The sequence below is a fragment of the Gossypium hirsutum genome, chromosome D01, assembly GCF_007990345.1.
Source record: "Gossypium hirsutum isolate 1008001.06 chromosome D01, Gossypium_hirsutum_v2.1, whole genome shotgun sequence".
In the NCBI taxonomy this organism is placed as follows: domain Eukaryota; kingdom Viridiplantae; phylum Streptophyta; class Magnoliopsida; order Malvales; family Malvaceae; genus Gossypium; species Gossypium hirsutum.
This window is the reverse complement of record NC_053437.1, coordinates 45840968-45852922: the sequence shown is the minus strand read 5'-3', so window position 1 is coordinate 45852922 and position 11955 is coordinate 45840968. Positions and strand designations below refer to the sequence as shown.

General features: G+C 34.1%; 1 protein-coding gene across 1 annotated transcript; it reads right to left on the bottom strand.

The window, feature by feature from the left end:
- Window positions 1-320: 320 nt before the first annotated feature.
- On the bottom strand, window positions 321-1281 carry LOC107921167 (21 kDa protein). Its single transcript, XM_016851042.2, has one exon. It carries the CDS (start codon window positions 1184-1186, stop codon window positions 521-523), a length of 666 nt encoding a protein of 221 aa, XP_016706531.1. The 5' UTR covers window positions 1187-1281; the 3' UTR covers window positions 321-520.
- Window positions 1282-11955: the final 10674 nt, after the last annotated feature.

The window sequence follows — 11955 nt, the reverse complement described above, 5'->3', positions numbered from 1 at the left end:
AGTAAAATCACGAGAATGGTCAACATTTGTCAAAATTAAATAATCCATAACTGCATGTGAACATGAATTATGGAATATAATAATATCTGCAGAAAGAACTGATTTTGTTTATTAGAAAAGAAACACTTTAAGAGAAAGTGATTTACGAAATAATAAAGTACTGATGTGGGTCCTTGAAATCTAGCATAATTATCAAATGCACCATTTTAATCATGACCAGATTTATAGTAATTAAGGTGTTGAGTAAATAGTGATTCATTTTAGCTGTGTATGTATTATTTGTAATGTATTCATTCGCAGCTTTCTGTAAAAATTCAGAGTTTAACTCCGCAAACTCAGTTCCATTAACAAACAAAAAGATGCAGCTTTCTGTTCTCACTCACTATGGAAAGAACATAGTAAAATCCAAATTTACCAAACCAGAAAAATAAAACAGACTCTCTTCAAAATCACTGTACAGAAGAAAAAAAAAGTTGAAATGAAGCAAAGCAATCAAGAAGAACTATCAGGTTATTAGAAATTATACATTTTTCTCATTCAACAACTTATGTGTACCCTTTTCTGCATAGCTATTAGCCAATGCCAACGCATTGCTCGTAAACTTCTTCACATTCGCCGCTCTCTCGCACACCGCCGTCTTCATGGGTCCGTCACCCACATCCTCGAACCCATCCGTACACGTCTCCTCGTCCGTTAAAGCAGCGCTCATCCATGTCTGGACATTCCCCATTTGGAACCTGAAAGACTCAGAACCCGGATTCACAAGCCGCCGCATTTCATTCAAGGAGCCCCGGATTTCATCCACGGCATCACCCATGTTGGAGAAACAGTCGTGTAAGGCGGAGCTGGCTCGTGGGTCGGCACCGTAGTCGGCTTCACGGGAGAGGTTAGAGACAAAAGCTACCATGTGACGGGCCCTAGAGAGACTGACACCAATGGCAGTACGAGCTAGACGAGCTGGGTCTTGTTGAATGGCGTTGGCGTAGCCAGAAAGGGAAGCAAAACAAAGGTCGGGGTATAAGGTGGCGGAGCAGCTTATACGGATGAAATCAGTGGCGTTTGATGGGGTGGTGGTGTTGGCGTCGTAGTTGGCGGAACAGAGGGTTGGGATAGGGTGGAGATAGAAGAAGAGGAAGGTTAGGAAGAGGGGAGAGAGGGGGTGTTTGATGTTCATGCCTATGGGCATTTTTTCAGAGGAAGAGAAGTTATTTTGGGAATCGTGTTGATGTCCGGAAGGTGGTTGCTCTGCTAGCTTACTTACGGTATGAGTGAGTGAGAGGACAGAGGCAATGGTTTTTGTAGCCTCTTAAGTGGATCTTCTTTTACTTTCTTACCCATTATTGTTCTGCCAATTTTCAACTATGCCATTGTTGTCTTTTCCTTTCCTGCCTTGACTACATAATATATTGGTGACTACCAGATTTAGTCATGTGAGTTATATAGAAAATTTCCTAAAATTATTTACTACCAAAGTAGTGGAGTTTTATATTTTTCTAACAGAGTTTTAAATGGGTTTTAAATGGTTTTTAGATTTCGGGATAGAGTTGTGTAATAGGGAGATCCTGAGTAGTGGATGTGTAGTGGGAATTAGGGGAGAAGATTAAGGGATTTTGGGGATTATCGGGATTTTTTTTTCCATAACCGAATTTTGGCTCTCTTTTTTAAAAAAAATTTTGTCGTCTATTCTTCTCCCTCTTCTCTTGCCGAAATTCTCTGAGTTTTTTCATCTTTCTCTTCTTTTTCTTCTTCTTGATTTTTTTCCTAATCCATCTATTTTCCTTCGTTTTCACACGCGGTTAGTGCTCGCTTAGTTTCAGTAAGTGTTTATCTTCGTTTCTGTCATGAATCTCTTAACGACTGAAGTGGTAATGTTTTTTCTCTGCGATTTGGGCGTAGAGGGTGGCTCAGACTGGAGAATTCAGTGTTCTCGTCTTAACAATAGTTAAACGGAAGGTTATTGTTGGTGGTAAGTTGGGTTTCTGTTCGTTCTTGGTTGTCAATTCGCTTGTAAATCCGTTAAATTGATGTTGAGTATCTTGATTATAGGCTTTGGAGTGCTCGGGGACTGTTTTAGCATCAAACAAACCAGGTGTGTACCCGAAACGTAAAAAAATAAAAAAAGGGATTCGGCGAAAAGCCGAAATTGCTTGCTGTTTGGACAACAACAGTAGGCTAAATTTGAAAAATCGCCATAAATTGTGGAAATCGAATTAGAGGATGAACAAATATAGAATTAAGTCTTATTGAGTCTATTTTCTCATAGAAGAAATGGTGTAAGTAATGGAATTGTAAATCGTGAGATACAATAAACTTTGTGAGACAAGGTCAGATTGAATTCGAGTTCCCTTATTTTGACTTTTGAAAATCATCAAAAATTGGAGAAAAATAATTAGGGGTTAAAATTTACATATTTAAATTATTAATGAGTCTATTTTCAATAGAAACAAATGGAAACATCATCCAAATTTTTTACTAAGAGATAATTAATATTTAGCAAAGAAGGGACAAAGCTGTCAGACAGCAGAACAGGGGTAAGTTTGAAGATTTTACAGTACTTATTGGCTGAACTAAAAATTCTAAAAATTTTATGGTAGAAAGGTATTTGAGTCTAGTTTGAAAGACATCAAGCGGATCTTAATTTAGAATTTTGTAGCTCAAGATATAAATAATTTAATAACAGTGACTCAAGTAGACAGCTTTGAAGGAACATATAAGTAAATAGTGAAAACATATATGAATAATTAACTAGCAGGGTTACATTAAAAATGGATCACGTGGCCAAGGCCAATTTGGGCCGAGTGGGCCACATGGGCGTGTGAGCCCATTTTTCTGAAAAGTTCTGTAAGGTTGCACGGGTCTCCCAAGACGACTGTAGACCTACTGTAGGGTCGGTAAGCTTTACTTAGACCCCTATATATGTGATTTGTCTGTCTGATTTCTATACCGAGCATGACTTATGATATCTGAATGTATGTACTATTAATTGCATAATGGCATGACATATTTTGTATGTTGCATTGCATCTGGGTAGGTTGATGATATTTGGAGGAAGTGTCTGAAAGGCTATTAAGCCTGTTATCTGGCAGCTCAGCTACAACCTTCTGATGTGCCGCATTTCGATACAGCATGGTGTGTAAGGATGAGTGGGTTGATTTAATCCCCACATGGTGTGTAGCGGCTGGTGAGTAGGATTCTGATTTACTATATTTGCATTCTGTATCTGATATAGGCCAAGGCCCTAATATATTTCTGAGACTGTATCTAAATGGGCTAAGGCCCAAACTGATTATGTGATGGGCACGGGCCCAAGACTGTATCTAACTGAATTCTGTTGATTATCTGGATGCATATTTTCTATGGGGATTACACACTGAGTTTGCGAAAACTCACCCTTTCTCTATTTAATCTGTAGAGGTAATCCCTAAACTTGACGGGTCGGTGCAGCGGAGGACTCGACGATGGCCACACGTAAATTTTAGACAATTTTCCGTTAATGCCTAGAATTTATTACTTATTTGGGGTTTTTGATGTATCTTCTGGACTATGGACTGGTTGGCTTTAAATTTGGGACTTTATACTATTTTTTACGGATTTGTTTTTAAAACTGCAACTCCACAAAACACATCTTTTTTTTCTAAAAACTAAGGTTTTTCGTAAATAGAAACAATTTTCCCTAAATTAATTAGTTACAAAAGCTTCCACTAAGAGACAAGTTTTAAAGCAAATCAACTAGTTTTTTTTTTCGAATTAAATAAAAGCTAACTTACTGTAACGATTTTTAAACTCGACAATCTTGTCTTCAAATTCCTTTCCATGTGACATCGCCAGATTCGGCCATAACGTCTAGACCGGGTTTGGGGTGTTACAATCATAATTCAATAATTTTTTTTACGAGATTTTAAATGCTTGAGTTTGAGTTTTACTATATTCATATGCTATGTGTGAGTTCTCTCCTATATTATGTTTTATTTAAATCTCATCTTGTTTGGTTAAAATGTGAAAAGTAAAATTAAGTAATATTTACAACCCTTGGGTTAAAATATAGAAAGTAAAAGAAATATTAATTATAATGATTTTTTCAATTATAAAAAATTAATAGATTAAAATGGTATTTTACATGTTGAAAGAAAGCTCAGTTTCCTTTCTTTAACTTGTAAATGAATATCCTTACTTAAAATAAAAGAAATTATCCAAACAAGAGAAAGTGTGTCGCTTTCTTTTACTTTCCATTCATTCCGTTGTTATACTACAACCCCAACATAGGGTAAAAGTATAAGGACTAATTGCATCAAACGGACTCATATTATCAACTTAATTTTAAATTGATCTCTAAGATTTAAACTATTCTAGCTAAGTCCTTAAATAATTCATATTATATCAATTAGGCCCTTTTGTCATTCTACCTGTCAATGTAAGCATTAGATACTAGTTTGAATATGATGTAGACTACATGTAATACACATGTGGTACCTGTCGTATGGATTATTTGTATATGATGTGTTAGAATTAGATAGTGTCAATAAAGCTTAGAAGGGTTTTTTTTTTATTCTTTTTTAACATGTTAGATCCAAGTTGTCTATTGAATAAGAATACATACATTAACAATTTGATTCAAGTGTTTTAAATATGTTCAACATCAAATTTAAGCTAGAATTTAATACCCAAGCTAATAGTTCAATTAACAAAAGGACCCTATTGATATAATGCTAATGCATTAAGGCCTTAATTAGAATATGTTAAAATTTAAAATTTTAAACCATAATTTGAAGACATATTGATGCAATTAACCCAAAATATTATATTATATGTAAGGTTAGAGCTCCGAAATTAATATATGTAAACAGTAAGCTTTTATTTTATTTTTAAACTGACATTTTAAAAAGAATCTTGTTTAATTTGGCAGATATACGTTGTCATAAATTATTTAAAGGTAATGCAGAAATAAGTTAAAACATTTAACAAGCCAGGACGAAGAGAAGTGGAGCATGCAAGTGTGAAACTGCGGCATATGAAAGAAAAAGAAAGAAAGGAAGATGGGTTTTAAATTGCGGCTGGTTGGAGGCGGTGCATCCACCAAGCAATCAACCAGAAGTCGACACTCCACATTGATCTACTAAGCGTTGATGAATGATCCACCCACCTTTTATATAAATAAAACATGCAAGTGGTTGGGTACGGATGGACCATAACAATTTGTGCCTTGCTGCCTAATTTTTCTTGCTATTTGTAAGTAATTAGAGTGCTTTCAAGTTATTATACATGTAACTCTGAATCTTTATTTATCTTCATCATATAAACCAGAAATATGTAGGACTCAGTTATTAACCAAAACATTACAAATTAATGGGTTTTAGTTTGAGTTAAATGATATAAAAAGAATTGTATTTTATTACAGGTTGATTATTTATATTATTATAATTCATGTATGAGATAACCAAATATCAATTTATTTAAGAAATCACTTGAAACAATTTTATAAGAAGGGAATATATTTGATGTACTATCAACGCATAAGTTTTTATGTACAGTGAATAATAACACAACATTTCATCATTAAATAAAATAAAAAATAGTAGACTTATAAAAAAATACTAATAACTTTATTTGAACATAATTAAATAATAGTTCATTATAAATAAATGTTAAAATCCAAATCTTTAAACCCAAGATCATAAATCCACAATTATGTTTAAATAAAATTATTAGTATCTATTTTTAGGTCATTAATATTTTTTTATTTAATTTAATGACGTGGTGCTATGCTATTATTTACTGATGGTGTATGAAATTTATACACCACAATGCGTCAAACATAACTTCTTTTAAAAAATGATAAATATTATTATAATAATATTTTTGTGTTGTCATATTTTTATGTACAATGTTTAAATAAAATAACTATAAATAAATACTTAAAATAAAACAAATATTTAGGGATTCAACTCGTTATTAATAAAGATTTATACATAAATCTTTTTTCATAAAAATAAATTCTATGAATATATTTTTATGTGATATTTTCACATGATGATATAAATTAATTGTGTTGATTTAACATATGTTCTAAATTTAAATAGTAAGTGGTAGATCCAAAGGCGGTGGGCAAATCCGAAGTGGCACGCAGTGAATAGAAATAATAATTTAATTTAATTATCTCAACACATTCTTTTTATTTTAATTTCTGAAAATTAATATATCTCAACATTTAAGGTAAAAATTCTGACTCGGATTAGAACTATAAGATTGAAAAGTAGGCAATACGTGATATTAGCAGCCGTACTTATTTTCCAAGTGGGGGGCGGGTGAAGTAACCGACCACACTTGATTGATAGCTTTTTATGTGGAGGAGGGGTTAGTTAATTAAATTAGCTAGGAGGTTAAAACATTGCCCATTCCAGATCATTATTCCTCCCCCCACTACAGTGAAGCGTGCTGTATTTGCCGTTGCTTTAACCGACTGTAGGGCCACAGCCCAACCATTCCCTCCTCTCTATTGGTTTCCAGCATCTTTTTGGACAGTGGAGAGGTCACTCTGCTAAATTTAGCACTGAGATTCTGCTCATGTGATTAGGGTTTCATTTAAAATTAGTACCTATTCGTGGGTTGCTAAAAAGGTTTTTTGTTTTACCCTATAAGGCCTAGACAATACGACCATGGTGTTTAAGCATTTTCCTATAGCTAGCTTCCTAATACCATCCGAAAGGGATAAAAGAGATTGTTATTATCTCTCTTTTAAGCATGAGACAAAAATCATAGAATGTAAGCACGCTTGAATGCATTCTTTTAATTGAGAGTAGGTATAATACGAAACTTCAACTTTATTAGATGTTAATCTTAATCATGATTACTTAAGCAACAATGGTTTTAAATTTTGAATTCAATCTAATATTATTTTTTATTTACAAAAAGAAAATAGTTGTTAAGGTAAAGGGGAAACTTTTCAAAAACAACCCAACATAGTTTCACTCAATTTGATCGGCGTAATTGACTCTATTGAGCTAATTTTTATAATCATTCTCTATTCAAACCAAGATTAGTTGAACATACTAATCGTGATTTAAAGTTTGTAAAGAATCTAAACAAGTCGGAACATGTTGGTGGCCAAAAGAAATAGAAGGTGAAGATGGCGGTTCATATAGTGGTAGAGTGCTAAGAGCCACTAAAGGAGGGAGGTGTATGTGGTATTTCAAGTTGGTAATCGTGCGGGTTGGTATGCATCAGTATTAGTAGAAATAGGCTGGAACCCACAAAAATGATCAAAACCCATCTAAATTTAGATTAGAACATAACATAGACTATGTAACATCCCACTCGACAAAGCCATAGTATTCGAGTATTGTTATTAGAAGTAAGAGTTATAGAATAGGTTCTGAATGAATATGGTACTAGATATGACTAAGTGCTTGAAAACTATAAAATGCGCATTTGGGGGAAGTCTTTATTAAGGCGAGCTTGGTGGTCTGGTGGATTCCCTCACAAGGAGTACACCACCACAGCTGATAGATGTTAATGTTTATTCCTTAAGTGTTAAGCCCTTAGTTTAAAAGAACAGTCGACTTTATTATTATTTTATTTGGAACCATTTAGTTGGCCTAAATAGTACTAGTTAGAATGGCACAAGGTTTCTGAAATTGAAAAAACATACATTTAAGATAAGAGAGAATATTATTAGTCATAGGTATCGAAGGAAAGATAGTGGGAGGATAAACTTGCCCACTAAGTTTTCCTTTCGTGTGTATTTGTACAAAGCCAGCATTAGCTTCCTGACCAAGTTTTGTGCTTTTGTTGGCAAGCTTAATTTTTCTCTCTAAAAACTTTCTTTGTATTTTCCCGAAAAACTCAAGAACTAAAACTTGCCTAAAGGATCGAGTTTCTTTATATTCAACAAACTCCACTAACGTTGGTACCTAGTAAATACCAATGAAACTCAAGTTATTTTCATGGTTATTTATGGGGCCTTAAGGTTTTATGCCTTAGGGTTAGTTTAAGGGAAACAATGAGGAAACTTTCAGATTCTGGGTTTCCTGTTAACACTTTTGTTAGACATGTTTAGTTTCTGGTAAAATGATCTGGTAAGATAACTCATCATGTTATAGCTCAAGAAACTCTTGAAAGCTTCCGAGATAAGGGCAAGGGTCTTGTTGTTTGAGCTTTTCTACAACTTGTCTGGTGAGTTCCTTCATACTCCATGAGTGTGTTATGTTTTTGTTCATGTTTGGTATAAGGTAAGTTTACTTGTTCTGTAAAGGTAAAGTGTTTGCACCAAAGTAATGAATGCTTATTGTGAAAAAGTTTGGTTTGGCATATATGCATAAACATTATGAGGGCCTTGCTTTGTGTTGAGTTAATGCCCGCATACTCTGAAAGGAACCATATGGTCTAAACAAAAAGAAAATGAAATTATAAGGTTTCCTTCAATGATATGAGCATTGAACTAGTAGATCACAATACACGAGAATGGTTATGTAACCTCTGGTAAGACAAGCGTAATCGCAAACCAGATTGGCAGAGCATGAAAAAGGAAAAGAAATGTACGAATGATATGATCTCTAAACACGGACTAGGGTTTTTGGCCAACACGAAGAAGGTTTTCTGCATGAATGCATGGGCGTAATGTATGTGCCAAAAGAACTTAGTCTGCTATAAGGTCTGTGTAAGTTCAGTATTTTGCCAATGGGTGAATTGTATAAAGTCTGCTTGTGTATAGTATTTTGCCAATGGGCAAACTATGTGTTCACTGAGTTGGGAAGTTCATTTGTTTATCGTATGTATAGTCATCTTAGTGTCTGCACGGGAACTCACTAAGTTCTATGAACTTACTCTATTACCTTACCTTCTCAGGATCATTGAAGAAGTAAAGGAATCACTAAGGGTCATGCCAGAAGATATTTTCTATTGTGAGACTTCTAATGATTGTGTTATGCATGACAATGGGGGTGACATTAACGCTTAGGATTTAAAAGAACGATATTTTGTAACTAAAATTGTATTCGTTAAATTATAAGTTTTCCCTAACTTTGTAACGAAGCTTATGGTCTCAATTTCTAATGGTTTATTTCATGATTTAGTATTTCAAAATTATGTTATCTTAAGTTAGCTTTGATGAAGTTTACTTCTTTTCATATATTTGTTGGAAAAGGGAAATGATATAAGGTTGTAACGCGTCATTCCTGGATCTTCTTCAAGGTTTGGGTATGCGGTGCTACAAACTATTTGGTATCAGTTTAGGATCATGCCAATACAATATCAACTACCATGTGACCATCTCTCAAATTTAGGGTTTAACACATGTATGTCATGAGTCTCATTCTGGTCAACCATTTAGGGAGCATTGTAGCCTCCTAGATAAACAATGATGGAATAGAAATAGACTAGGTGAGGTCCTACATGAGATTCTTGCAGGGAGGATCCAATACCTATCCTTGGCATGGTAGAATAAAGGAGCTCCAGATGTTGCACATGTGTATGTCCACAATGTATATAGTTGGCATGTTGCTCTTGGTGAGATCATAGTCGGCGAGGTCTATTGGGTAAGGTACCAATAACAATTTTCCCCTAGTCAAGGAAGAGGTTATAAAGTGACCTACCTCAAGATGATCTACCTTCTTGTTTTTTTAGAATAAATGCTCATAAAATGCATGTCTAGTGAGGTAGTGTGTGTTGTGCACACAAGCGCTTTGGTAATGTCTTTAATTTGAATTTGAAAAGAGCATCCTTTGGGTTTTGACCAGCTAAGAAGAAGGAAAATTGCTATTGGTTACTGAATCTACGGGTCATAATTCGTGGGACATATGTTAATATTTTATTGGTTGTGGGAAATTCTATTGTTTTGATTCTTCCCTCAGAAGTCATTCATTTTATAAATGGTACTTTGAGGCTATTTTTTTTAGATTTTTTGTCACGTATCTTAGAGAAAATAAAAATTTAAAGACGGTTTTGGAGAAAAGTGTTTGTTACCTAAGACCTTACGTGAGATTTTGTCCTCATTCATCATTGGTAAGTTCCAGAACTTTGTTTTTTTGTGTTAGGATTTAAGTAAGAAACTTTTTTTATGGATAATAACATTAGATTCTAGATTTTTGGAAATTGTGGATGATAATAGTAGTCGAAGAAAAAAGGGAAGGTATGGTGGTAAAAAGGGGAAAAAGAAAGATATGGCCAATCCAAACAGTACAACAGTGGCCACGAATCTCAATAAATATAGGGAGTTTTCAATAGTTGATACTGGTAATGAATGGCCATGTAAAATAAAGGAAGAGGAGATAAGGAGAATGCAAGAAGTGAGGGGAATTAGGTTACCCAACTATGCCTTTGAGTTTTCAATTCCTATAGGGGAGAACTATATGAATGATGTAATTGGATGAATGGTGATTTCCCAATAGGGTTCTCTGTGTGTCCCAAGACGATGATGGTAAACCTCACATAATGTGAATTCAGGCAAATTCATATCATAAACATGCCAGCTAAGGAATGCCTATTTGGTGTACTCTGTATGAATCATCTCTGTGGAGTATTTTGTAATAAGAACTTACGGCGTGTATGGTATATTGTTTGTTTGCCTCCGATGTGTTTTGTGAAGTTCACCGGGACAGTAAACATGAGACTTTGTATGACTGCTTGTATGGCATGTTCTGTTAGACCTTTGTGGCATGAATTGTCGGGAATGTCTAGTAAGCGTTGGATCTATAATTATAGTAAGATATGAGTAAATTCTTTAGTTCTATAATAAGTAAAGTTATGGTGAAGTATTGATATGTTCTGGGTTATAAGGAACTAAGTCTTCAGGGTTTTCCATGAAAAAGATATGTGTATCTGTATGTCAAAAAGGGTATCTATTATGATGATCTATAAATATGAAAAGTGAAAGGTATTGTATCTTCTTCTAAAATTATTCTGAACCACAATTAATGTTATCTTGAATTATGGGATTCTGATATATCACGACATGGAATTCGTAGAGTGGTTTATGCAATGATTTATTAGTATGGATATCTGTGGTACTGAATCAGGATATGATTGAGTATGAATAGATAGTATTATATTCTACATACGTATTTTCCAAAAAAAATGTATCCACCCATGATAAATATCAGTGAACAACTATTTGGGATAAGAGTATGAGTTAAGGCAAGGATTATTAGAAGTGGCTTCTGACGGTATGTACTGTTAAGAATTTATTACGGGACAAGAGATTTATGAAATGATTGGAAGGATTCCTCAATTAGATAGATAAGGAAGATTTAGTTGGATAAGAGCATGATAAATGGTGTATAAGAGAATGATAAAACTATGGTGGTATCTGCCAGAATAAATGATGCAAAATGATGGTTGACATAGTAAATCGAGCAAGATTGCAAAGTATCAATCAAGGTATAGTAAATGACCTCACTAAGTACTCCTGTACTTACAAGATCTGTGCAACACCTCAAACCTAGCCTAGATGTTATGGCCAAATTTGGAGAGTTACCATGATCTATATGGAAAAAGTCTAGTATTTTGTTAATCAAATTTAAAACCGTCCAGAAGTATTTAACCGAACATAAAAAAAGTATAGGGATCCAAAATTAAAAGAAATAACAATCAAAATTTAAGGTAAACAATCCCAATAAACCAAAATAGTATAATTTCAAATAAAATGGTAAGTTTACAGAAATACGATTGACCGAGCTCCTGTCACATTGTCTCGCCTAAGTCTGAGGGTTAGCTAGAATCCAAACATACAAACATAATGAGCTTACGGGCTCAATGTGTAACATATGTAATCAATTAAACAGAACAATATCAGACATACTTTCAGGTTTTCTATAATCAGACAGTTTTCAAAATCAGAAACGAAAACAGAAACAAAGTATATCAGGTACTGATGTAGAGCATATCAGATATTGATTTAGAGTCTACCCCCATCCTCGACACACTATCTCTATTCATCCCTACACACCATATAGGGTATCAAGT